At 38.3% G+C, this 23193-nt stretch overlaps 1 protein-coding gene across 1 annotated transcript; it reads right to left on the reverse strand.

The window, feature by feature from the left end:
• Nucleotides 1–14634: 14634 nt before the first annotated feature.
• On the reverse strand, nucleotides 14635–19297 carry LOC118224294 (protein sprouty homolog 2-like). Its single transcript, XM_035411706.1, has 2 exons — nucleotides 18672–19297; nucleotides 14635–16404 (listed from the first exon to the last, which is right to left on the reverse strand). Exon 2 carries the CDS (start codon nucleotides 16351–16353, stop codon nucleotides 15412–15414), a length of 942 nt encoding a protein of 313 aa, XP_035267597.1. The 5' UTR covers nucleotides 16354–16404; nucleotides 18672–19297; the 3' UTR covers nucleotides 14635–15411.
• Nucleotides 19298–23193: the final 3896 nt, after the last annotated feature.

The raw sequence follows: 23193 nt of genomic DNA on the forward strand, positions 1-23193 counted from the left end.
TACCAATTGTGAAGGGTCTGGTAGGCCAAGACCTCAACAGTTCATGACTGAAGAATTCTCACCGTATTGAAGAAAAACTCCCGAACACCTATCTGACAGATCAGAAACACTCAGGAGGCAGGTATGGATGTGTCAGTGACTACTGCCCGCAGATGACATCACAAACAGAACTACCAGGGCTACACTTCAAGATGAAATCCACTAGTTAGCTGCACAAAACAGGGTGGTCAGGTTACAGTTTGCTAAGCAGTACCTAAAAGAGCCTGCAATTTGGAAAAAAATAATAGTACATTTCATTTGTAAAGTGCTTTTCCCATGCTCAAAGCACTGTACAGTACAATAAAATGAACAATAGAGAACACAACAAAAATAGCATGAGTAAGACAACAGCAAAACAATACAGACAATATGTACAAGGAACCAGGAGAGAGAAGCATACTATGTATGACAAAAAGTGTTATAGACATTCCTAAACATGTAGGTTTTTAACTATGTTTTAAAAGAGTGGATGGAGTTAGAAGACCTACTGCACTCAGGTAGGTCATTCCAGAGCATGGGAACAGCGGCACAGAAAGCCCTGTCACCCACAGAGCGGAGTATGGTGGTAAGCACAGTAAGTGTGCCAAAATTGGAGGAGTGAAGAGTGCGGCCTCGAGTGTCAGGATTTCAAAGGTTCACTCATGTAATGGCCGTGAAAGACCAGATAGAACCTTGTAGGTCAGCGAAAGGACCTTAACCTCTATCCTGAAAGTGACTGGGAGCCAGTGGAGGCTTTGCAGTACTAAGGATATGTGCTTACTAGCATGTGTGCAGGTAAGAACTCTAGCGGAAAAGTTCTGAACCATCTGGAGATGTGATAGTGAATTGGAGGGGACACCTATCAGCAGAGAATTGCAGTTGTCCAGGCATGATGTAGTAAAAGCATGGACTTGCTTCTCTGTGTCAGAGAGGGACAGAAATGAGCAGATGCAGGCAACGTTATAAATGTTGAAGAATGATAATGTTTTGACATAATTGATGTGAGCTTGAAAGGAAATAGAGGGGTTGAAAATAACACCAAGATTCCTCACAAAAAGAGAATGAATAATGTTGTACCCACAGTAAGTAAGCTTTACTGATATTGCACTTTGTTCCAGTTAGAATCAGTTCAGTTTTGCCACAGTTCAGCTTCAAAAAGCTGTGCTCCATCCAGCATTTCATCCAGACAGTGGGTGAGTTGAGGGGTGACCGTTTACTACCACTTTTTAAGATAGATTTGCGTGTCATCATTATAAAAGTGCTAGCCAAGCCCAAACCTGAGAAAATGTGGCCTTACGGTAACATATAAATACAGAACAGCAGTGGACGCAGCACAGAGCCTTGAGGCACACGCTGAGTGACTGGCGCAGGGTTTGACTGACAGTGGTCCATGCTGACAAACTCATCTGTCAATGAGGAAAGATTTATATCACTGCAGGGCAACACCAGTGATCCCACAGATGCTGTCCATTCTGTTCAGGGAGAGGCTGTGATTGACCGTATCAAAAGCAACACTAAGGTCCAACAGGAGCAGTATACTGATAAACCCAGAATCAGCAGCCCTGAGACTCTGATCAGGGCAGTTTCACAACTACACTGTGCTCGGAAACCAGATTTAAATGGTTCTAGCATATGTAAGGGTCGCTATTTTTTCCAAACCATGCAGTTAGAGATTATAGAGGTAGCAGAGGTCTGCACATAATGAAACAATGAAGTAATGGCATAATTAGAATAATTCTGACTTGATAACAAAATAAATTGTAAAATTATTAACATTCTTTTTTTTTACATGTATGTCAAAAAACACCAGACTTTAAAGGTGAAAAAAAAAAATCTCAATTCCAAAAGTGTTAAATATTCTTGGCAGTACATTGTCATGATTTCTACTTTACACACACACACACACACACACACACACCCAAGCGTGCATACACGCAAACAGAAAGAGTTGAGCTTGTGTTTAAGCTTTACATCTTTTTTCTCTGGTACTATAATTCAGTGGTGTTTTAATGCTTTTAATTTTATCAAGCTATGTTATTTGGGAAACAATGTTGTAGACTTTGCCCTGGAGGGATCTCATCAAACACAAATTTTTGAGTAGAATTTATCTCTGGAAAATAAAATAACAGATTATACCCAAAATACTAATCACGCATGTTAACAAAGAGGACATTGTTTGCTGAAATATTGCACCTGTGTTAATTTCTCTGATGATACCTTTGGCAAAAAAATAATTTTTGTAGGTGGTTATTTTGAATCCCCAGGAATTTCAAGCATGCCGGCCATCTTTCATGCCTTTGACAAATTTCTGTCTTCAGCAGCAAACGAGGACAAGGCTCCCTCACCCCAGTTGCCTTCAGCGGCTTGTCAGGACATAGCACCTGCACATTGTAACATTATACCGGAGTTCTCAAATACCTCATAGTTGTGTGACAGACTCAAGAGATCAATTTCCTCCCATATGAGGCACAGGCTGTTGTTCTGACAAGGCCCAGCCTGGTGGTGGGGAGATCTTTTTTTATGAAGCTCCAGGATGATGTGGGAGCACGAAGAGCTGAAACCTGAAACACTTTGCAGTTACCTTAAGAAAAAAAAATGTCACACGCTGTTCAATTAGTTAGTCATACTTCCCGAATATCTAATATTAAACTCTTCACCAGTACAGCAATTGTGTTTACAGAGCATTAGCAGAATTTTTTTTAAAAATAATACGGATTGGTGAAATGTGGCATGTGTCACTAAAAATGATCTCGGCTTATATTATAACATATATACCTTACATTATGTTGTGTCAGTTAATTCAAAAAATGATAATGAAATGGTGAGTTAGTATCAAGCAGTTTTGAAATGTTCTCCAATTTCTGTTTGGTTTGAGATTCACATGCTCTTACTCCCCCAATTCTGCTGCAGTTTGTTAGTAGTGTGTGTCTAGTTCACTCAGTTAAAGAACTACCCTATACGTGGTGGACCTTTCTTGAATCAGCAGGTATCCAGGAAGTTTGGCTTTGAGCTGGCTTCACTTTCCACTGTAGGTCTGAGTCATTAAGGTGCTTGTATAGTACTACATCAAATTAAATATTTTGACCAGAATTCCTTTTACATACATCATTAACATGATTAACATACTTTGTGTGCTTATCATAAGTAAAAGTGGATACATTTGGTTTGCTATAATTTTCCTGACTTGACAAATCACTTTTAAGATTAAGTATAATCTTTGTTGATTCAGGTAACAAGATCAACTCTGAAATCTGTTTAGGATTAGACCTAAACATAAATGTTAGAAGAGGAATGTGTTTTTGCAAAGAAATAATGGGACTAATTTGTGATTTTGTGTTTTTGTAGCCTTGAGTAGACCTCCTTGGTGCTTTGGGAATTAAAATGTCAGACCCAAACCCTTCGGAAATGGCTAGTTTAGTAGTGTTGTAGAGAGCCACTCAAAATGTCAGTTCACCTTTATTTAATGCCATGCCAATCAAATCCCCAAACAGTGAAACGGTACCAGAGCAAGTTAATGTTTCAGTGAGCACAAATAGATGTGACAAATTGCTGTATTACTTTGTCTGCATAAGATGCTCTTGTTTATGTTAAGTGATTTGATTTTGTTGCTTCCCCTTCTGATTTGCTTGATGCTCCATCCAAAAATACTGACTACTGACTATTGAGTCATGCTGAATAAATATACATGTATAAAAAGAATCCAAAATCATGTGCAGAAGTATCTTTATATTTCCACTCTGTTGCAGTGTGCAAATAAATGGCCCAGGGGCCAATAGTCATCTCTTAACATAACAGCAGTGCTCACAATAGAAAAAAAGATACTTGTCCTGTATGAATTATAAGGTGGCGCCCTTGTCTGTTTCTTCTGCTGCTGGTAAAATAAATGTAGCCTGACCCTATGTTTTATTGACCTCATGAGTCAGAACTTAGGACATTCATTATTTAGCTATTCCCTTCAGTATGAAATTGTACAAATCATGAACTGCTTCATTGTCTGAACAAATATATTTTGTGGTAGAATTTGGAATAACAAAATTTAAAATATAACATTGTCAGTTACATCTTCAGGTGATTGGCTTGCAATTTCCCTTCAGTATCTCGGTACATGGTGCTTTGTAGTCTTATTTGCTGACATTTGCTATGATGACGGTAGTTCCATCGCTGTTTGTGGATTTTTTATATGATTGAACAATTTCTTTAATATAATTTCCTCATATTCAATCCACTCAGGTAAAGGAATAGCTCATCATATATGTTTAATAGTCGAGCTGGCCTTATTCATGATCCATCCAATATTCCTTAGCTCCTAGCATGGTGTTCACGGAACATGACTTTCCACTCACAAGTGTCGATGGCTGAATCCAGGATGAGGCAAATTGGATAGATTACGCATCAGGTCAGCTCATGTAGGATTAAAATGCTTTTACTCAGTCTTGAATAATACAGTATATCGAATCCTAAACACTATCCAGACACTAAGTAGAACACAGTTAGGTGTGTCACTGGTATAGAATCACAGGTCAAACAACTAATTTTCTCATTTTGAAGTGTCAAGTGATTAACTCATAGGTTTCAGAAATCTCTTCCCAACATATTCTACCATCCTCAAAAATGTCTCATTTCCCACTTGGAGAGTATGGAGAGTAAAATGTGTGCTGACCAAATGTGTTCAACAGAAAACTAACTGTGTTTCTAAAACACGTTTTACAATGAAGTGGAAAAGGACCCCGCTTCCTAAGAAAAAAGTCAAATACACAATTTATGTGCACAAAAGTATGTACTGCATTAAAACCCAACAAAGGATTTGCCCTTAATTTTGTAATAAAGCTTTGAACCCTTCCTTTTGTGATTAACGGTTGCTCAAAGCTGTAAAGCACGTTGAATGCCCTGATGTAGCCTTAGATTGTTCACTGGTTAATTATTTGCCAGTACAACTGTTCACTTCCTGTGGAGGGATTTATGTTAAATCCAGTTATTAGACTTGCTTTGCAGTTGCCATTGTCTGTGACTGGGCGGGCGCAGGTTGAAAGGCCGCAGTCAGCCTTTCATTACACAATGTGTCAGTGAGGAGTCAGCCTGGCGCTACGCTGCAACTTTATGTAAGCACGCTGGGCCTGTGCCTGCAGATGCCTGCTGGCCTTAAAATCGATTCTCTCGCCTAAGTCTTTAAATATTTGACAACGAAAAGCTCAAACTATGCCAAAAATAGGTTATACTAAAGAGGGCCGTAGCACTGTCACTGTACTTCCGCAGATTTTATTTTCCACCAACATGACGATATGTGTGCTTCAGGATGATGTTACACCAAGAGTGTGCTTAGGTCAGAGTAAAAATCATATTGAGTGTGACCTGAATGGTTTCAAATAGTCATACTTGTGTATAAGAAGGATTTCACCATGGGAAGCTGTCAGAACAAGTTTTCCTTGGTTGATGAGACACAATGTTACATCTGTTTATTATAGTGACTACAGAAAAAAAAAAAACACAGCTGAAAATGTCATGACTACACAGAAAGCTAAATTACATAAGCCTCATGGCCATTTGTATAATTATTTGTCATATATATTATATTATATTATATTATATGTCATTATTGCTGAATTATTTAGAGATAAATTGCTTCTCTAAGTATCATTTGGTTGAGACTATTCTCCATTGCAAGTCCCACATGGCCATCTCTGTTAGTTTTGTGGTATGAATTGACCATGATACTGTTTTCATAAAATTGTGAAGGCCTAATATTAATGTGAATTTTGATATGTTGAGCTGTGCTTCAAAATTTTAATAAAATGTTAAGCTGTTACGCAACTAATGGCAAGTCGATATGCTCTCAAAATTTGAATGGGAACCTTCTTTCCTTGAATTTATTTAGGTTTGATTAATCTGGTTTAATCTGAGTGGATGTAACCACAGTAAAACTTGTTAAAACAGCCATCATCTGCTCAGGATAACTGGGCTCAGGATATGTTATGCTTCTCAGCATTACATTTTTTTGTTTATATATTGGTGGGGTGTGACTAAACTGCTTGGACATAACAGAGCATTTTATTTCATTTGTATTAAGATTCCAGACACATCCATGAACGTTTTAATTATGAGATCAGTCATATACAGTCGGCAAAATTTCTTGCTCTAGTAAATACCTCCCCTTCCACTCACTAATTAGGCCATTTGGCCTCTCACTCAATTAGGCGAGGAACAAGGCCACTGCCTTCCATAGCTCTGACAGCATTACCCCCAGGCAGATTGTTCATTTGGAGGTGTTTCTGAGATGTACAAAGTGAGGCCTGTTATGTAAGTTTAAGACCTCTCTCTCATTTCAGTTGTCCTGAAATTCACCTTTGCATAAAGATGCATTTAATACAACAAATCATGCTTGCTTTGTTAAATGGGTACTGAGAGGTAACTATTGTATACAGTATGTACTGGCTAGAATTTATTTATTAGGGGTCCAAGCAGCGAAGCTGGTGGAACCCTATTGCATCTGTTAGGATTATTATTATTATTATTATTATTATTATTATTTTCCTCCGCTAAAAGTGTCTGAGGCTCAGCAACCATAAGTCCTAGAGCAACCAAATTTGGCAGGTGGGTTCCCATGGCCCCCCACTACTAAGGCACTACAAATCACCTATGTCAGCCAGATGGTGGCGCTATAACAAAGGGTCATACTTTAAAAGGCCATAACTCCCACACCATAAGTCAGATCAACACAAAACCTCATTGACGTATGCATGTACAACTTTGCTATTGGGACCACCTATGTCCGCCATATTGTTTGCCAGCCATTTGGACTTTTTTATTAGCTGCTGTGTGGAAGAGCTGTAGCTCCACATCTAAAGTGTTACGACATCTAGTAAACTCCTTTACGGAAGGGGCTAGAAGACATCCATGGCGACGCAACTAAGTAATCCGACACCGTCGTGTCTAGTTTTTATCAGTGAGGGGAGGGTCTGAACTTCATAATGGACAATATTAAACTATCTGGACATTCATAAAAATATTCTTTCACCACTCAAAAATCGTATTCCGTCATAGCAACAAGATAAACCCGACAATAGCCCTAAGATATGCCAATACGGTTGTGAAAACGCTGCTCACTGAGTAACGAAATAAACGAGGCAACATTTTAAAATATGCATGAGCGTAAGCTACAGGGGGGGTTAGGGGGGGTTGTAACCCCCCCAATAATCAAAACCGGCCAATACAACCCCCCCCCCCCCCCCCCCCCCCAAATAATCATATCATCATGATGAATGAAAAATATTAACTGTTATAAAACATGATAAAGTGGTTGGTTCTCGCGATTCAATGTAATTAGCACATTGGCTTAGGAACCGGGTGGGACGTGTTCCCCGCAATAATGGAAACAGTTGCATTTGTCCCACCCAATATCGGAAGTGCTATCCTAAAATGTATTCTTACCGTGAAGAGTTCTCACGGTCGGGAAAAATTTTATGACAACGTCAGCTAAAGTCAGTGACTCACAGCGGTTGGAAAGAACGGTAACGGTAATCCTATCAATATGTCAGCTAATGTCAATGTTAGCTAGCTATCAATCAATCAATCAATCAATTTTTAATTAAAGTGCAGAATCACCATGCAGCATGGTCCCAATACACTTTACAAATAATGCAGAACAGAGATGCATTAAAGAAAAAGGAAAGAAAGAAAGAAAGAAAGGAAAAGAAATGTAATTAAATAGACAATTTAAGACATCAAATTTGAAAAGCAGTAGCTATTTAAAACACAGTATTTAAAACGGTATTTAAAACAAAGTATTTAAAACACCGTATAGTTGTCAACAAATGAACTATGATATCTGATAGTAGAGAGGACAATCGAAAAATGTATTTCCGGAAAGTCTGCCTTACTTGTTTACATTTTGGACAGATGTGGCTCGTGGGTAAATCTATCGCTGTTTCCGTCGCAGCACTTTCCTAAAATCTTCTTACCGTGAAGAGTGCCTGACCCGCAACCGTAGTAATGTGTTAACACTAAATTTTACGACAACGCTAGCTAACCTTTCAAAAGTCGCGTTAAACAAGTAGAAATTAACGCTTGGGCCCGTGCCGGGCCGCCAGCCCCCGTCAAATAATACTTGCCACCAGGCCTAACAACTTATCTTGGGGAAACCCTGTTTGGTATCGTGATACGTGACAACACTAGTATCACGCTTTTTTTAATTGCGGAAGCGCTGCAACTCTACATACACGCCGGGCCATCTAAGTGTTACGATATGCCATCTAAGTGTTACGACGTAGTAAAGGCCTTTACAGCAAATGGCCAGGACACATCCATGGCGACACAACTAAGTAATCCGATAGCGTCTCTTAGCACAAAATTAGCCATAAGTCATCAATATTTTGTACAACCATCATGATATCCAGTAGATATGTTGGGTGAAGGTATATGATCGTGAGGACAAAACCATTTTAAAATCGCTCCATAGGGGGCGCGATAGTGACAATGCTTGGACCCCTCCCAATGCCGCTTGCGGCTTTAATTAATTAATTAATTTATTTATTCATTTGGTTTTGCATCAGGAATAGTCATGGGAAAATAGATTTGTCAAGTTTTTTGTTAGTTTTTTTAATCTCAATTACATAAGCCTTATATAAATGCACACAAAAAACTAGTAAAATGACAAAGCTATATATACATATATATATGTGTATATGCTAAGTAGATTAAATATGTTTCAACAATTTATTGTTTAAAATTCTTTGCCAAACAAAAAATATCAATCCATTGCTATATATAGCGTGCCACATATTTGGTCTATATAACATCCTTCAAATTCTTCACTTTTAGTGCGATGGAATAGATTTGTTTTTTCTTGTAGTTTCTACTATGTCCATCTTTGAAATAATATTAGGCTATACTTAATGAAATATTGCATTAATATATGTATTAAGCTATAATGTATTAAGTAGTGTGTGACACAAAGAAAGAAAAGGCAGGGGGTAGGGTTGTAAGTCAAACAGGAAATAGTTTCTTGTCGTACCACGTCTCTGTGGCCAGCTATACCTAGGCCTTCTGTACTGGAATTGTCGTGTGTTCTGTGAAATGAAAGGAGACTAGAGAATGCTGTTTGAAGTGTTGTCATGGCATCACTTTTCACACCGATGAGTAGCATGAGGCCACATCCTGTGTGCTTTTCTGTGCTTTCTTCATAAAGAGGAATACAACCTCCTTTTTGCTTGCAATTGAAATGCGGTTACAATGGCTGTTTTTTGCTACAAAAACTGGACTCAAATGCAAAATGAAGTAATGTGTTTTATGTTGCAGTGTAAATAATCTGGGCACAGCAGTCAGGAAACCATAGTGACCACATCTCAACAAGGATCCATTATACACTTTGACTGCAGATCTAAAAATCGCTTTTATAATACGCCATTATACTAAATCTGTCTTGGCATTCTAGCTACATGTGCATCACTTCCTGGTAAATGGAAATGGTTTGAGCCTTTTACAGGTCAACCTGCACAAGCACTGCCTTAAATGATCTTAAATCAGGATTATGATGAACCGTCAATGAATTACAATAAGGTTTCTTCAATAAGGTTGACTCCATGAGCTTTACTCTACAAGTCTCCACTGCCAAAAGGCCAGATAATAGATAGGACTAGAAATCACTTTTGTTCACATGGCTACTACATTTAAAAATATATATAAATGCATGCACTTGTGGTTTTTATATTTATACAAAACACCTAGTACTACAATTCCTACAATTTTAATTTTCATTATCCTGCTGTTTAACACTGCTACTTTTGCAAAGTGGTAAGATTGAAAATATGAAAAACAAGGCTGATATTGTGCAATTCATAAGTTTAGACTTTTCCACTATGTTGTTGTGTAGGTCATATATAATGCATTAGCACAAATTCACAAAGCATTTATGTCAAATGGCTCACCATTTTTGAGAGACATAGTTACCATGTCAGTTTTGATCAGCTCTTGCCTATTAGTTATCTTGCACACTTGCAATATTGAGAGTATGCAGATATAGTACTGCTTGTGCCATGACTAAGTATTATCTTGCTTACTAATAACCACAATATTTATTAAGGTTTCAGCACATATACAAAACAGTACAGCTTGCTCACAGTATAGCTGAATATTAGCAAGTGTTATTTTTTTTTTAAACTTTCCAAAAATGGAATGTGATGATTGATATTTGTATTTGTATGTTCCTATTTTTCTTATTTTTCATTTGCTTGCACACCACAAGCAAGTAAAATCATTGCTCTGTCTTCACATTAATAACAGCTTCATTGACCCTTAAATAATAGGAACAGTTAATAACTGAATCGTGAATATACCCCCAACATTAAGATTTAATATCCATCTTGTTTAATTAAGTCACAATGAATACCATACTGAATTGTACAGATCCACCCCCCCCCCCCCCCCCCCCAATATGATTCATAACTTGATTATGAACAGAGACTATCAGTCATAAACATACAGATAAAGAAAAGAATGGTGCAGTTACTGAGAGCTCTTTTAGGGCAAAGTATTTGGGATTTTTCTCTCTAGAAATCTATTAGGATAGACTGTGAAACAATGTTAAAACAGAAGTTATAAAATAAAGAAGCAGTATTTTGATAGATGGTGGCTTAAGGATACACAGTTCAAGGGTTTTCCTGAGCAGGCTACAACACTTCAAACAACAACATTATGAACATAGTTTACAGCACTAGAAATCAGCTTAATTTATTTTGCATGTTATTTCAGGAATATGTCTAAATATATTTACCAAAATGGAGCTTGAAATTGGTATTTAAAAATAATAACCATTTGTTCTGCTGATTCCTTTATGTAAAAGACCAGTTGGACACACATAATCCACCACAACAGGCTGGTGTATGAGTACCTCAACCCGGACTGCATAGCTGTTTGATTGCTTAAGCCCAGTGGTCAGACAATAGGACCATAAAGAATGGCCTCTTCCTTCCTTCCTTCCTGTCGAGTGTTCTGCATTAGTGAACAGATTCAATAGCTCTCTGCTTCACAGCAACGCTGGACTGCAGTGCCGACTAAAATCAACAAAGAGCCATTCTAGGGCATTTCCAATTGCCCCACTGCCAAGTCATTGCACCGAGGAATTCTTTTTGTTCCGTGTGTGTGTATCTGCAGGGATTTGTGTGTTTGGGAATGGGGTGGGGGTGGGGGTGGCGGGTGGTTGGGGGTTTGACAACTTCTCTGATATTTAAAAACTAATAAATGCAGCCATTTTGTTTTAAGTAAAAAAAAAAAAAGCTTGTTTTTAGTGAGAAAATTACATTTTAAATATTTTACTATGAGTGTACTTTCAAAGATTAATCATAACAGAGATGTTGATCTGTACTTGTTCCATGAATAAGAGAGATGATGTTTGCTTAAAATAACAGCAACATCATACAAATGGACTCATAGGGCAGTGTGCTCTGTGTATTAAAATGCTTTCTACCCAATTGTAAAAAATAAAAATGAAAGTCATATGAAGATTTCCCAAGCTACTTGGGAATGTAATCCTGGTAAAAATGATTTTACCTGAAAACGTCTTACATACTCATAACATGCAATCCATGTGAATGTAACAACTTTCTTAGATACTGCCAACTGAAAGATGACCTTGAGGACAGACTATTTATTGCACTGTATTGTGTTCAACATTAACCACTCCCTCTCAAACCATAGACTTTAGATCACTCATATTATTACGGATAGTGGATAGCTCATTCTTTTTTAAATTCCCATCACCACACCCATGATCACCGTTGCACTGTAAGCTTGCCATAAAAAAGCCATGTCCATTCTGTACAACCGATTGACAAAGAATAAGGGAGGTGCAGTTCACACCCACAAAACACCCCCCAAGCATCTGTCTTGTAGACTCCTTTCGAGCTCTGTAACCTTTTCATAGCACATAGCCAGAGGCAACGTGTCTTTGGTTTTTTTTTTTTTTTCAGTTTTTACTGCAACCTGTTTTTTAACAACTTCCTAACTTCCTGTGTCTGTGACTTGTAAGAGCACATGTTTTCAGGGCCAATCTTGCGTCGGTTTCACTCCCACATTGCATCTTTTTTTTTCACGTCAGGCCTATTTCTGTTTCTCAGCATTGCGTTCGTTTATAGTTGTTTATGCCCCTCTAATTCCCGATGAACTCTGCTTGCACCGACATGAGCATTTGCCGTGGCAGCTTTTCAAAGGGGTGTCATTTTTCCCCCCAATAATCTGCCTTCCTTTTGTGCTGGAGGCACATTAACAACACATTTACGGCTGGAAGCCTTCTCTCTCCGAGCTAAGATTCCTGTACTATTCTAAGGCTGGCTCATCCCCATTAGCACACAAATACAAAACACACACCAACCCAAAGCCCCCTCCAAGAATACCAAGCAGTGGCAGGTAGTTGAAGGGCTTAGAAAGCTGAAACAGCCAAGTCCATAGAAAACGGGATGAATACGTAAGGACCTGAATGTGGGGTAAACTGTTAGCCTTTTGTCATTTAAAGTGACGTCTTTAACCCTTTGCCTTCGCAGGCATGTGTGCCACCAACCCCCACCTCTTCTAGCACTCACCATTAAAAACAATAAGGGAAAGGAAGTTTTATAACTGAAGGAAAAAAATAATGCCTTTAATGATTAACATTTGTAGGCTCTTGTTTCCACAAATAAAAAGGCAAAAAAAGGGACCCTATGAGATGTAAGCTGCAATTAAGTCAGTTGTTCTAAATGTGCATTTTAAAACATTGCAGCATAGTGTAATATTACGGAAAATAACATGAAAATGGATTTAGAAATAAGTGAGGCCAGTGGAAGAGGCACATATATTGAGTATATCCATTTGTATTAGTATCAACAAAGTATGACTCGTGGGTAATAAGGCCTGATTATTCAAAGTAAAACACAACTTATTCACGTGACTCCTAGTGTAACTGAATTACATTAAGTTCAATCATTGGCATGCAATGTCCAAACTCCCAAAACTGAACAAGGGAAAAGGTCTGCCATTTCTGATGTGCGGAAAAGTGCACCATTCATGTAGACTTGTTTAATGCCCATGTGTGTACACCCTTGCCATTCATTTAGTCAGAAAAATTATGTTTTTAAGCAAAAACAGGTGATTACACTGCTAGAGTTGCATGAACAGATAAGAATGTATAGCTTCTTTTAGACAGGGTATTTAGATGAAGGCAAATTATGTATCCTCATGAAAACTGGCCCAATTTTAAATGTGCGCGCACACACACAGTTATCATACACATTGATATAGTGGTTTATTTACCCAAATAAATGTGCTTTTTTAACAAATATAACTTATCAATTTCAGAGACTTGGGCTCCTCTTGTCAATTGTATCCTTGTATTTGTCTTCTGTCCTTTGGTCAACCTTCTCATTGCATCAGACATAGAACTGATTGAAATCATTGCTTTTAAGAAACTACATGTGTGTGCAATTTGTAAGTTGTGTAATGTTTATAAGTTCAGTTATGCAAAAAGGACTTGTGTATTTCTTTTACCAAAGAAGAATTGTGTTTGCATTTTTAAGCAACATTTCCCATGGAAAGTTTCCACAACATGAGTAACTGAGGGAAACCACACAAAAAAGTACAGCCTACAGCAATGATTAATGCTTCACCTGATGACAGCAAGCAATTCACTCACTTAAATGCTTGAACCACAGCAAATGTTCCCCTTGGAGGTATGAAAGGAAAGAAAATCAAAGGTATGCAACTTTTTCTTTTTTTTCATTTGTGCAATCTATTTTGAGAACTTGCCCAACTCAAATTTAGTTAGAAGTTATTGGAGGACCAGGTAAGCAGGATAATTGTCTTATTCAGTTTTCCCCTCTTTAGCCATTCTGAATTTTTAAAGACTTGACTACTTTCCAATGTTCTAAACATATTTTCTTGATTACACAATACAGATTGTCATTTTCTTTCATGGTAATTACAAAATATCCAATCTATCCAGTTAATGTGCACTTTCAGTTTAGTACTGAAAAACATATATCCATTCATAGGTTTAGTAAATCATCACTACAAACAATATCTAAAAGTATACTGTGAAGAATACCTTTTATAGTTGTCCAAACTGTATTTGTAATCATTTAAGCTTATTTGACTGATGCAATGTTTTCTCCCATGGGCTCCAGGTCGTATTCCGTATGGCTTTGTGCACACTAAACATCTGGTGGAGAAACTAAAACCAGAACAAGCAACAAAGCGGGGACTGTGTATGTTGCCCTACAGCTAGTCCGACTAAAGAATGCCTGCAAAATGATTTGGCTTCTTTATAACTTCCAGATGCACACTTGGAAACAACATGAGGATTTCAGCAATTGAAACTAGTTAGAAAGGTAGTTAGCCAAGTCTTATTTCTCTCCCTCTCTCTATAAAGATGTGTTACTTCCTTTTTACTTCCCAAAGTCATTTTGTAACTTTTCTCCTGAAGTAATGCGTACTGGTGTTACCTGATTCTAACCTTTCAAGCCTGGAAAAATTATTCACTTATCTCTCAGTACTGATTAAGATCAACTTCTCTCACACAGGTCATTGTCAAGCACCGAAGCATAATCACAAGGACATTCAAAATGTTGCACACAGGAATTGAGACAAAATACACAGTCTACTTTCAAACATTAATATATTTTCTATTTTATAGTGAACATATGCATCAGGCCTGACACCCTTGTCACCCTCATTTTCAGCAACCACAAAAGTATACTTTAAAACAGGGCAAAGTTTTAGATGTCTCTCAAAATAAATATTTTTTTTTTTATAAAATAATAAAACTTCAAATAAATATACTTTACACTAGACAATATGCTGAAAATTTAGAAAATAGACTTTCTTAGGCTCACTGTACAATTTGCATGTATATTTGAGGGGATAAGTTTCATGCAAGGTAGTCTACCTGACTGATATACATTCAAATGAATGTACAACATTAGTATGTGTGTACATAAATGCATACATATACACACACACACACACACACACACACTTTTTCAATCAAGTTGCCTCTGGGTTGGCACAATGTTTCACAGTTGTAATGTATATATACAAAAATAAAACTTCTCTGGCAAAAAAAGTCAGCTAATTTACATATTCTGGAAATACTACTCACAAACAGTTGGTAAGGAAAGTTTGTAGCTGTAGCTTATCAGTTGTATTAATAGTCTGTACGATTAACATTCTGAATCTGTGTCAGAAAATGACTTCTCCACAAACCTCCCTTGTTAAAAAATTGTAGCTGGAAAAAAAAAAAAAAACAACGTGAACCACTCCAAACAAACAGCTATGTACACTCCCATCCCACCTTGTACTACAGTGCCAGAACTAAAGTTAATAACCGTTGCCGTTGATGATGATGAAATCCTATTCGGATTTAAGGTGCTCGCCTTACGTTAGCTTTTCAGCATTTTTGCAGTGGACAATGTTGGTGTTTTTGCACCTACAGCCTGGTCGCCTGGCACGGTCGTAGCAGCACTGGGTCAGGCTGAGGCACCCCTTTGCTGGAAGGTAACACAGCAAGCAAGGCATAAAGATGGACAGGACGCCCATGGCAGACCAGCGCACGCAGCAGTGGGACTGGCTGCAGGAGCAGGGCTTGTCCGTGCAGACGTCCTCGTCGTCGCTCGAGCAGTGGTAGAAAAGGCACTTGACGCAGCAGACGCACGTGCTGTAGTCCAGGACGTTCTGCGCCGAGCAGACGCAGCGCCGGGCACAGAACCAGCACGAGGGCAGGGTCCGAGGGCACGTGCACTCCTCGCACTTGCACTTCCCGCACTCCTCGCAGCGGTATGCGTGCTTTCCCGACTCCTCCTCCACGGAGGCCTTCAGCTTCTCCACCGCGACTTCCGAGAGCTTGGGCTGCGTCCTGATAATCCGCTCAGAGTGGGAGCTCTCCAGGAGCCTGTGCTCGGAAGACGTGCTGCTGGTGCTCATCCGCGTGCTACTCCGGGAGCCGGCGCTCGCTGTACTCACCGACCTGGTGAAAGCGGTGGGAGAAGTGTGCACGTGCTGGTGGTGCTGGTGGCTGTGCCCTCTCGGAACGGACCTCTGCTGCTCCTGCTCGATCAACAGGTCCTCAGCTGGCTCCATTTTCTGCTGGGAGGTCGACAAAGTGCCGACCTGTTTACTCCCCGGTCTGTGCGCCACCATAGGTCCTTCTGTGTACTGATTGGTACTCCTGATTATCCGAATCTGATCCAGCGAGAGCACCTGGACCTGCTGGCTCAAGGCCTCCCTGGGATCGGAATCCCCAACATGCTGCCTCCCGCTGTCATGGAGAGCGTGCAGCAAGCCAGGAGACCCATTGCCATTCTGAGTTCTTGTCTCCATGTTTAATCTGAAGAGGGATCTCTCCTGCAGGCATTGAACACATCTGAAGTCCTGTAAGAGATGAAACCAGCAAGTCAAGTATAAGCTTGGGCCGAAATAATAATCTCACATATTAAGATTGACGTAATTGATAGAGCCAAATCTGCCACCACTTATTTGCACATTTGCATCCAATTGGTATAATGAGAATGCAAGAAAACTCCTTCAAATCCTTGTCAGCTACTCTGCTGTACACTCCTAAATGAGAAAACAGGATGTTGCCATTATGAATGGGTCCATAGCTCACTTTAAGACAACAATAGATAGCAAGATCATGAAGGTGCTGTATTTCCCCCCTCGTTTTGTCAAACATGAACAAGTTTTACCAGTATAATCTAAAAACGAATGAAGGGCTGTGTTGTACTTGCAGATTTTGTCTCTTAACTGTGGCCCAGCACTATGGACTTCATGTTTTCACCTCATAAGAACACACCCATAGTTGTATAAACAAGTAAGCGATGGGGTAGTTCTAAAGAATTTCACATATTATCATTTTGCAGAAGGACTCACAGCCAATATATTCAATAAGCCTAACTGATAAAATTCAGTTGGTATCAACATTTGAGGAAACCCAATAAAAGATCAAAGTGACCTGAATGTAAACTGAACTTTGCATAACTGAACATATAAAAACAATATGTAATAAATTACAGCTGTGACATCCAAAATATGAATGCAGCAATCTGACATGTGGGCTACACAATTAGGCCTATGCAAACTGAGTGTTTCTGGCTATAAATCGACACACTTGATAGTATATTGCTAGAGGGGACACTAAAACATGTATTATAATGCTAAAGATAGATTTTACATAACAAATGGCTTACAATAGACCTGTGCATTTAAAAGGACCTGTGAAGCTATTAAGCAAGGGGAGTACAAAGTATGGCTTAATTACAATCTCAAAAGTGAAAACACAATTGCATATACTCAGAAACAGGATCCATTATTTATTTTGAAAGATTTTGATGAGAAAACCTTAATTTCATGCAATATCCTAGTCAATCCTCGATCATTTTCTACAGAATCAAATCAAGTAAGCTGTTATTTGAAACTGAGAGAACCAAAGTTATTAAATATGTTTAAATAGTATGAGTCTACTCAGTAAGTTTCACAAAAGTTTCTCATGAGTTGCATGTAGGTTTGTGCAAATTTCTGACAACAGAAAGCAAACCCCCTGTGTGGTCGGTTATCTGGCCACCACGAAAAAGTGAAGTTATAAATCGCAACAGAAAAGGATGCAAGATTCAAGTGACACCGTTTAGCATTCACATTCACACAAACGATACAGTTAGACTAAACTGTTAATGTGATGAAACAAAACTATGTAAATTCATAAAATGTAAAGAGGCGAAGCAAAGGTCATTGTGTGCGCGTTATGGTTGTGTGACTATTCGAAGTAAGTTAAGGTTGTCATTGGGGTGGGGCTTTTGACAGACAAATAGCTAGCCCTGATAACAAGTAAAAAGTTTCCGAAACCAATTTGTGTCAACAAAACCGCAAACAGCGTGCACTGCATCTTAAAATAACCTTAACCGGAAAATGGAAATTGTACCATCATCACCGTTAGCTACCTTGGCTAATTATATTATCTAGCTAGCTAAGCAATGCATTCGACAATGGCAAAAATGACTTTAACAAGCGCGTGTAATGTACTGGTTCAGTTGAATTAACAATTGCTAGCCATTGACTTATTTACACTAATGTTTACACTACATCTAGCGAATATTACATAACTAGATAGCTACACCCTAGACCCAGTTAAACGAGACTTTAAAAAGTCAACATTAAATAGATATAATTATTTTGTTGGATAGCTAGCTAGTTCCAATGTTTTCATGTTTATCGAACATTAGCGAAATAAAGTTATTGTATCTTGCCAACCAAAATGTCGGTAATAGCTCACTAAGTATTAATATTTAAATGAACATATATAAGATAGCTAAAACACCACAGCACGCATAATCGAACATTATACAGTTATAACAAACTGCATACTAAATGCACAACACCGTAACGTCAGCACTTAAGTCATCTGTAAAGCTAACGTTACAGAATAGCTCAAATGGCGCGCAGTGAGCCCATGTTAGTTACACACAGAGATCGCCTAGTCACTGCTGCCGAATCCGAACGCTTCGAACACACGGGCAGAATTCACAAAGCTAGCTGATAGTATTACATGCTAGCTAGTTCGGTTGGCCACTAAAGGTTTCCCAAAGTCATCCTGCAAAAGGCTGATGCTTTACTGTAGTTACACAGTTTACTTTTTAAACACTTACCGTGCTCACACTGCTGCCACCCTCCTTTTTGTTTTGAGTAGAAGTTGCTAACAAGGTAACTCCAAAAACGGGATCTTTGCCTTAAAAACAACTTAATGAAGAAACTGGCAGCTCCTCCGCAAAATGCAGCTGAATAATTTTCTTCCAGTAATTAGTGCCGATCCACTTTTTGCATGAAAAATATTTTCAAACGTATTCCTTTCAAGTGAACACGTGGACGTACACAGCAGCAGAGAATAAAGCCATTAGCTAGCTAGTTAGCTAGCTCGTTATCTACTTTCTGCTATAAAAGTACCTAGCGAATGTTAGCTAAATATATTCCGCAAGCGAGGCGTTAGCAAACTCGATGTGAAATGTAGCTAAATCTACAAAATCGCTCATCGATATTGAAACGCGCACAGTGGCATGCGTGATGGATTGTTCTCAAGAACCGACGTTGTGGTTATTGAATGTTTGGCTGCTTTGCACACTGAGGTGCTTTCAAGTTTTTTCTCGTCTTATTTTTTTCTTCTTTCCGGAGGAGGTCGGGTTTATGCAGTAAATGGCGTCATGTGGAAGTGAGGGGGAACAGAGAAGTTGTTGTCCCAGAGGATATATCGTATCCGGTCCCAGCTCATTGGCTCCACAGGACTTTGCATTCACACTGTTCTGTGCCAGCAACTGCTCTGAACTGCGGGGTCATTCTAAAATTCTGTGAAGATTTGACAAACAGTTGGCCGAAAAGTGAAACGTATACTTGATTGTGCTGTTAGATGATAACACAGCGAGAGAAAAAAAAAAATCAAACCTTGAAGAACAAAGTACAAAGGGCGATACCGGATGCTACAAAAAGAATACTATGATTGTCATTCACATCATTGTGAGTTCTCAGCAGTATGTCGAAACAATTTTTTTAAGGATGTTTTCGCATGCACTGCAGACAAATTTGGTACAAGATGAATGATTGGGCTGCATATGTGATTAGGCTACGGTGGCAGAGAAACGACAACATTTGCTGCTTGGATTTTTATTTTGTAATAAAAAAAAGTGTATGTGACAGCTGTCTCCATCAACTGTGCATTAAAACAAGAAAAAGCTTGCATACTGATTAAAAGTATTATACTGAATCACAATTTAATCATATTTCTCAGGCTCGTTCAGACATTTTTTGAATATGCATATGCAGGAGTGTGACCAAAACCAATGGCTATGCTGCCAGCTGTACTGTATCTGACGTATACTGCACAATCTGTGGCTTATTATCTACTTCCAACTTTAAAAGCTTACTAGCTAAACGTTGTTGTTCTGTAAGTGAATTGTATGGTCACAGATCTGATACAAAAAAAAGAGTAAAATAAAGTGGAGGACAAAACTTGTCAGAAACAAATGATTTCAATAGCCCTTTACACAAAAATGTCAAGATATCTTTATGTTTCTGAGTTATTGAAATCGTTGTTCCTCTGCTTTAATCCAAAGGGCTGAAATACGAGCACAATCAATTTATTTTTAAAGGTATACTATGCAGGTTCTTTGCAGCTCTTCTAGACTGTGTTTGTCTCCCCCTCTGTCCTCAACCCCACCCACACCATCATTGAGGACACACCCTCGAGCAATACAAGCAAAATGTCAAGCGAAGAGGTGAGGTGGTCAGAAATATTGAAAATCACATTTTGAGCAACATGAATGATTCCATATAACTTGTAACAGTAATTAGGCAGTGTTATAACAATCTTTTACATTGAGTGCACCCCTTAACATGTGAGAACATCACATAGTACTCCACTCCACACATGATGGTGGTTGATAGTCATGACACTGTTTCATATCTTCCTAACCCAGGTGGTGCCTTACAAACACAATTGAACCCCTTGTTAGTGATTGATAGTTTTTCACACTGCCGCTTACCTCTGGTTACCTTTGGTTAACCCTGGTTCTATGTTGTCAATGCGATTGGGAAACCCTGTGGTGATTACGTTTTTATTAAATGAAAGGTGATTCATCATTTCAATATAGTCTTTGTAAATTAATGTTTAAGAAGAATTATGTTATTAACTTTATTTTTATAAACCAATTAATTTGATGCAAAAGTAATGATGACTATATATGGAGTGTTTCCTAAACAAAACAAGACCAGGTCAAAACCTAGTATATGGCTGGACCTAACACACGTGATCTGGCCACGTGATCCGGCCGACCAATGGTGTAACTTCATCACTCACTCAGTCACTCAGTCACAGACATTTGCTTTTGTAGGGCTGGCCCCACTGTTGTGGTCCAGCCAAAAATAGTGTATCTGATCATCCAGAAATAATTTTTGTAATTAGGTTTTTCATGGCAATTACAAATATTGTGAACTGGAAACAATGCACAATAATAATAATAATTAAGTAAGAGTATTCACTTGTCAGTTCGACGATTTTCATTGCAACTTTACAGCACCTGTAAAATAACTGCTTAGATGGCATGCGCCAGAATGATCGCACTTAATTTTGATTAATTGTACAATTTGGAATTACAATGAGCAAAGAGTCAAATAGCAGGCTGTAAAGGAAAGGTTGGCCGATGTTGTTCCTTGGAACAGCAAAATCTATAGCATATTTGTGGACCAATAAGATGGGACACTTGCTATGCATCAATCAAAGTAATGAGAGAATCAATAATTTGTTCAATCGGTGGTTTGGTGCTCAGGGTCATTGTGATATGTCAAACCCACAAATGTGGAAAATTGTAATTATGTAAACAATATGCTTTGAGACTAAAGTAAATGTATGTTCTGCACAATCCAGAAAATCCATTGTTATATTGTCAAACAATATGATTTTTTTCTAGTTTTCATCTGCAACACAGTGGATACAATCTTGCATCAATGTATGCATTCATATATGGATAGAATTATGATCAATAATTCCTATAACGGCAACATGCCTTCAAATTCTTCTGTCATAACTAGTTCCAAGGAAAAACCCACAGCAGATTTAAACAAAGGACAAGACAGACCATCACTCAGGGACTAAATGCATTACATCACATTGGACTTTTATTTTTCGTGGCAAGCATAGCTATTCCTGACATAATGTATATTAACAGGTCAAATAATCCCTCTGAACATGAAAAGTACCTAATTAAGAAAAATGAATAGCTTGTTAAAATTATGGGATTGCAATTGTGATTGAAACAAAAACCAGCACATACAGGGGGTCCCCAGACCCAAGTTTGAATACTAGTGCAAGCCATAATATCCAGTGAACAGTCTAGTGACTGCAGCTCAACTGTGGGCAAAGGCTAAAATGGAGCAGGACCATAATTAATGGACGATGCCTGCTATATGTATCATGTTCATCCTGCAGTAAGCACCAAATGAAGCTAGTAATTACGGTTGCCAGCATTCACAGATTTTGGTTGCTATATATTTACTATCCACCACAAATGTTATTAACATTTAACTAGATGACCATACTTTGTACATTATAAAAAGAATAACATTACCACCACCTCCACTCCACCTCTCCAGCTTCATCATATATTATTTTCAGGCACCTATCTGAAGTCATCAGGCACTGCCAGTACTTTATAAGGTGACCAGGGTATTTTATTTCTATTGTTTTTCACATACATGTATTGTCCTGTATTTTCTTGATTAGTACCATTCTTGGGGACAAAAAGGCACATTTGTTTTCCGGGATGCTAATCATGGGGAATTTCTCCTTAAATGTTATGAGTTTTTGAAAAATTCAAGGGGTAGGTTTCAAAGGAAATAGGCAAGATTATCAGAGTCGTGGTTTTGATTTCTCTTGTCATTAAATGATTTTGAGAAGTGATTGAAGTTGTCTGTTAATCGTTAACTTTATCTGAAATTGTTTTACTTTTAATCAGAGAACTTTCAAAATTTTCTCTTGAGACCTTGACAGTAAAATGTATTCTTGTCTTTTTTCTCAGTGAAAAAATTGCTTTTTGACATGAAATTAATTAAGATAAATCAGTAAATCAAAATTTTGCCAGAGGGCCAAGCCCTTCATTCTGTTCAGATTTTCTCAAATTTGAAATGTCAACATAAAAAATAATACTCTGCCATTGAGAGTGTCAGAAGAGTAAACTGGACAGCTATAGACACAGGGTCAACTAGAAGAGTTTTTAAGAGGCTCCTCATATATTTTCAGCCATTTACTGAGGTATAATTATGGAAGATTTTGACAGGGTCAGTTTTATTCCCATTAGCACCTCTGAGGTTACAACAGAGTTTTTTTGGCTGGACCGCAACAGCGGGGCCAGCCCTACAAACGCGAATGTCTGTGACTGAGTGACTGAGAGACTGAGTGACTGAGTGATGAAGTTACACCATTGGTCGGCCGGATCACGTATGTCATGACAACCAAATAAACAACAGCGTGAGTACAACATTTTCTCCTCAGGTAGAGTTACAAACAGGGCAGCGGATTGGATTACGTTACCGGAGAACAAGAAAAAAGGTAGATTTAACTAGCTAACATTAAGTTAGATAGATTTTACAGTTTAAAAAAACATTCACAATGTATTCTTTATTGAT

Source organism: Anguilla anguilla, chromosome 3, assembly GCF_013347855.1.
Source record: "Anguilla anguilla isolate fAngAng1 chromosome 3, fAngAng1.pri, whole genome shotgun sequence".
Classification (NCBI taxonomy): domain Eukaryota; kingdom Metazoa; phylum Chordata; class Actinopteri; order Anguilliformes; family Anguillidae; genus Anguilla; species Anguilla anguilla.

Coding starts and splice junctions, on each gene's coding strand:
- LOC118224294 (XM_035411706.1), bottom strand. CDS start 16,353: ATGGAGACAAGAACTCAGAATGGCAATGGGTCTCCTGGCTTGCTGCAC.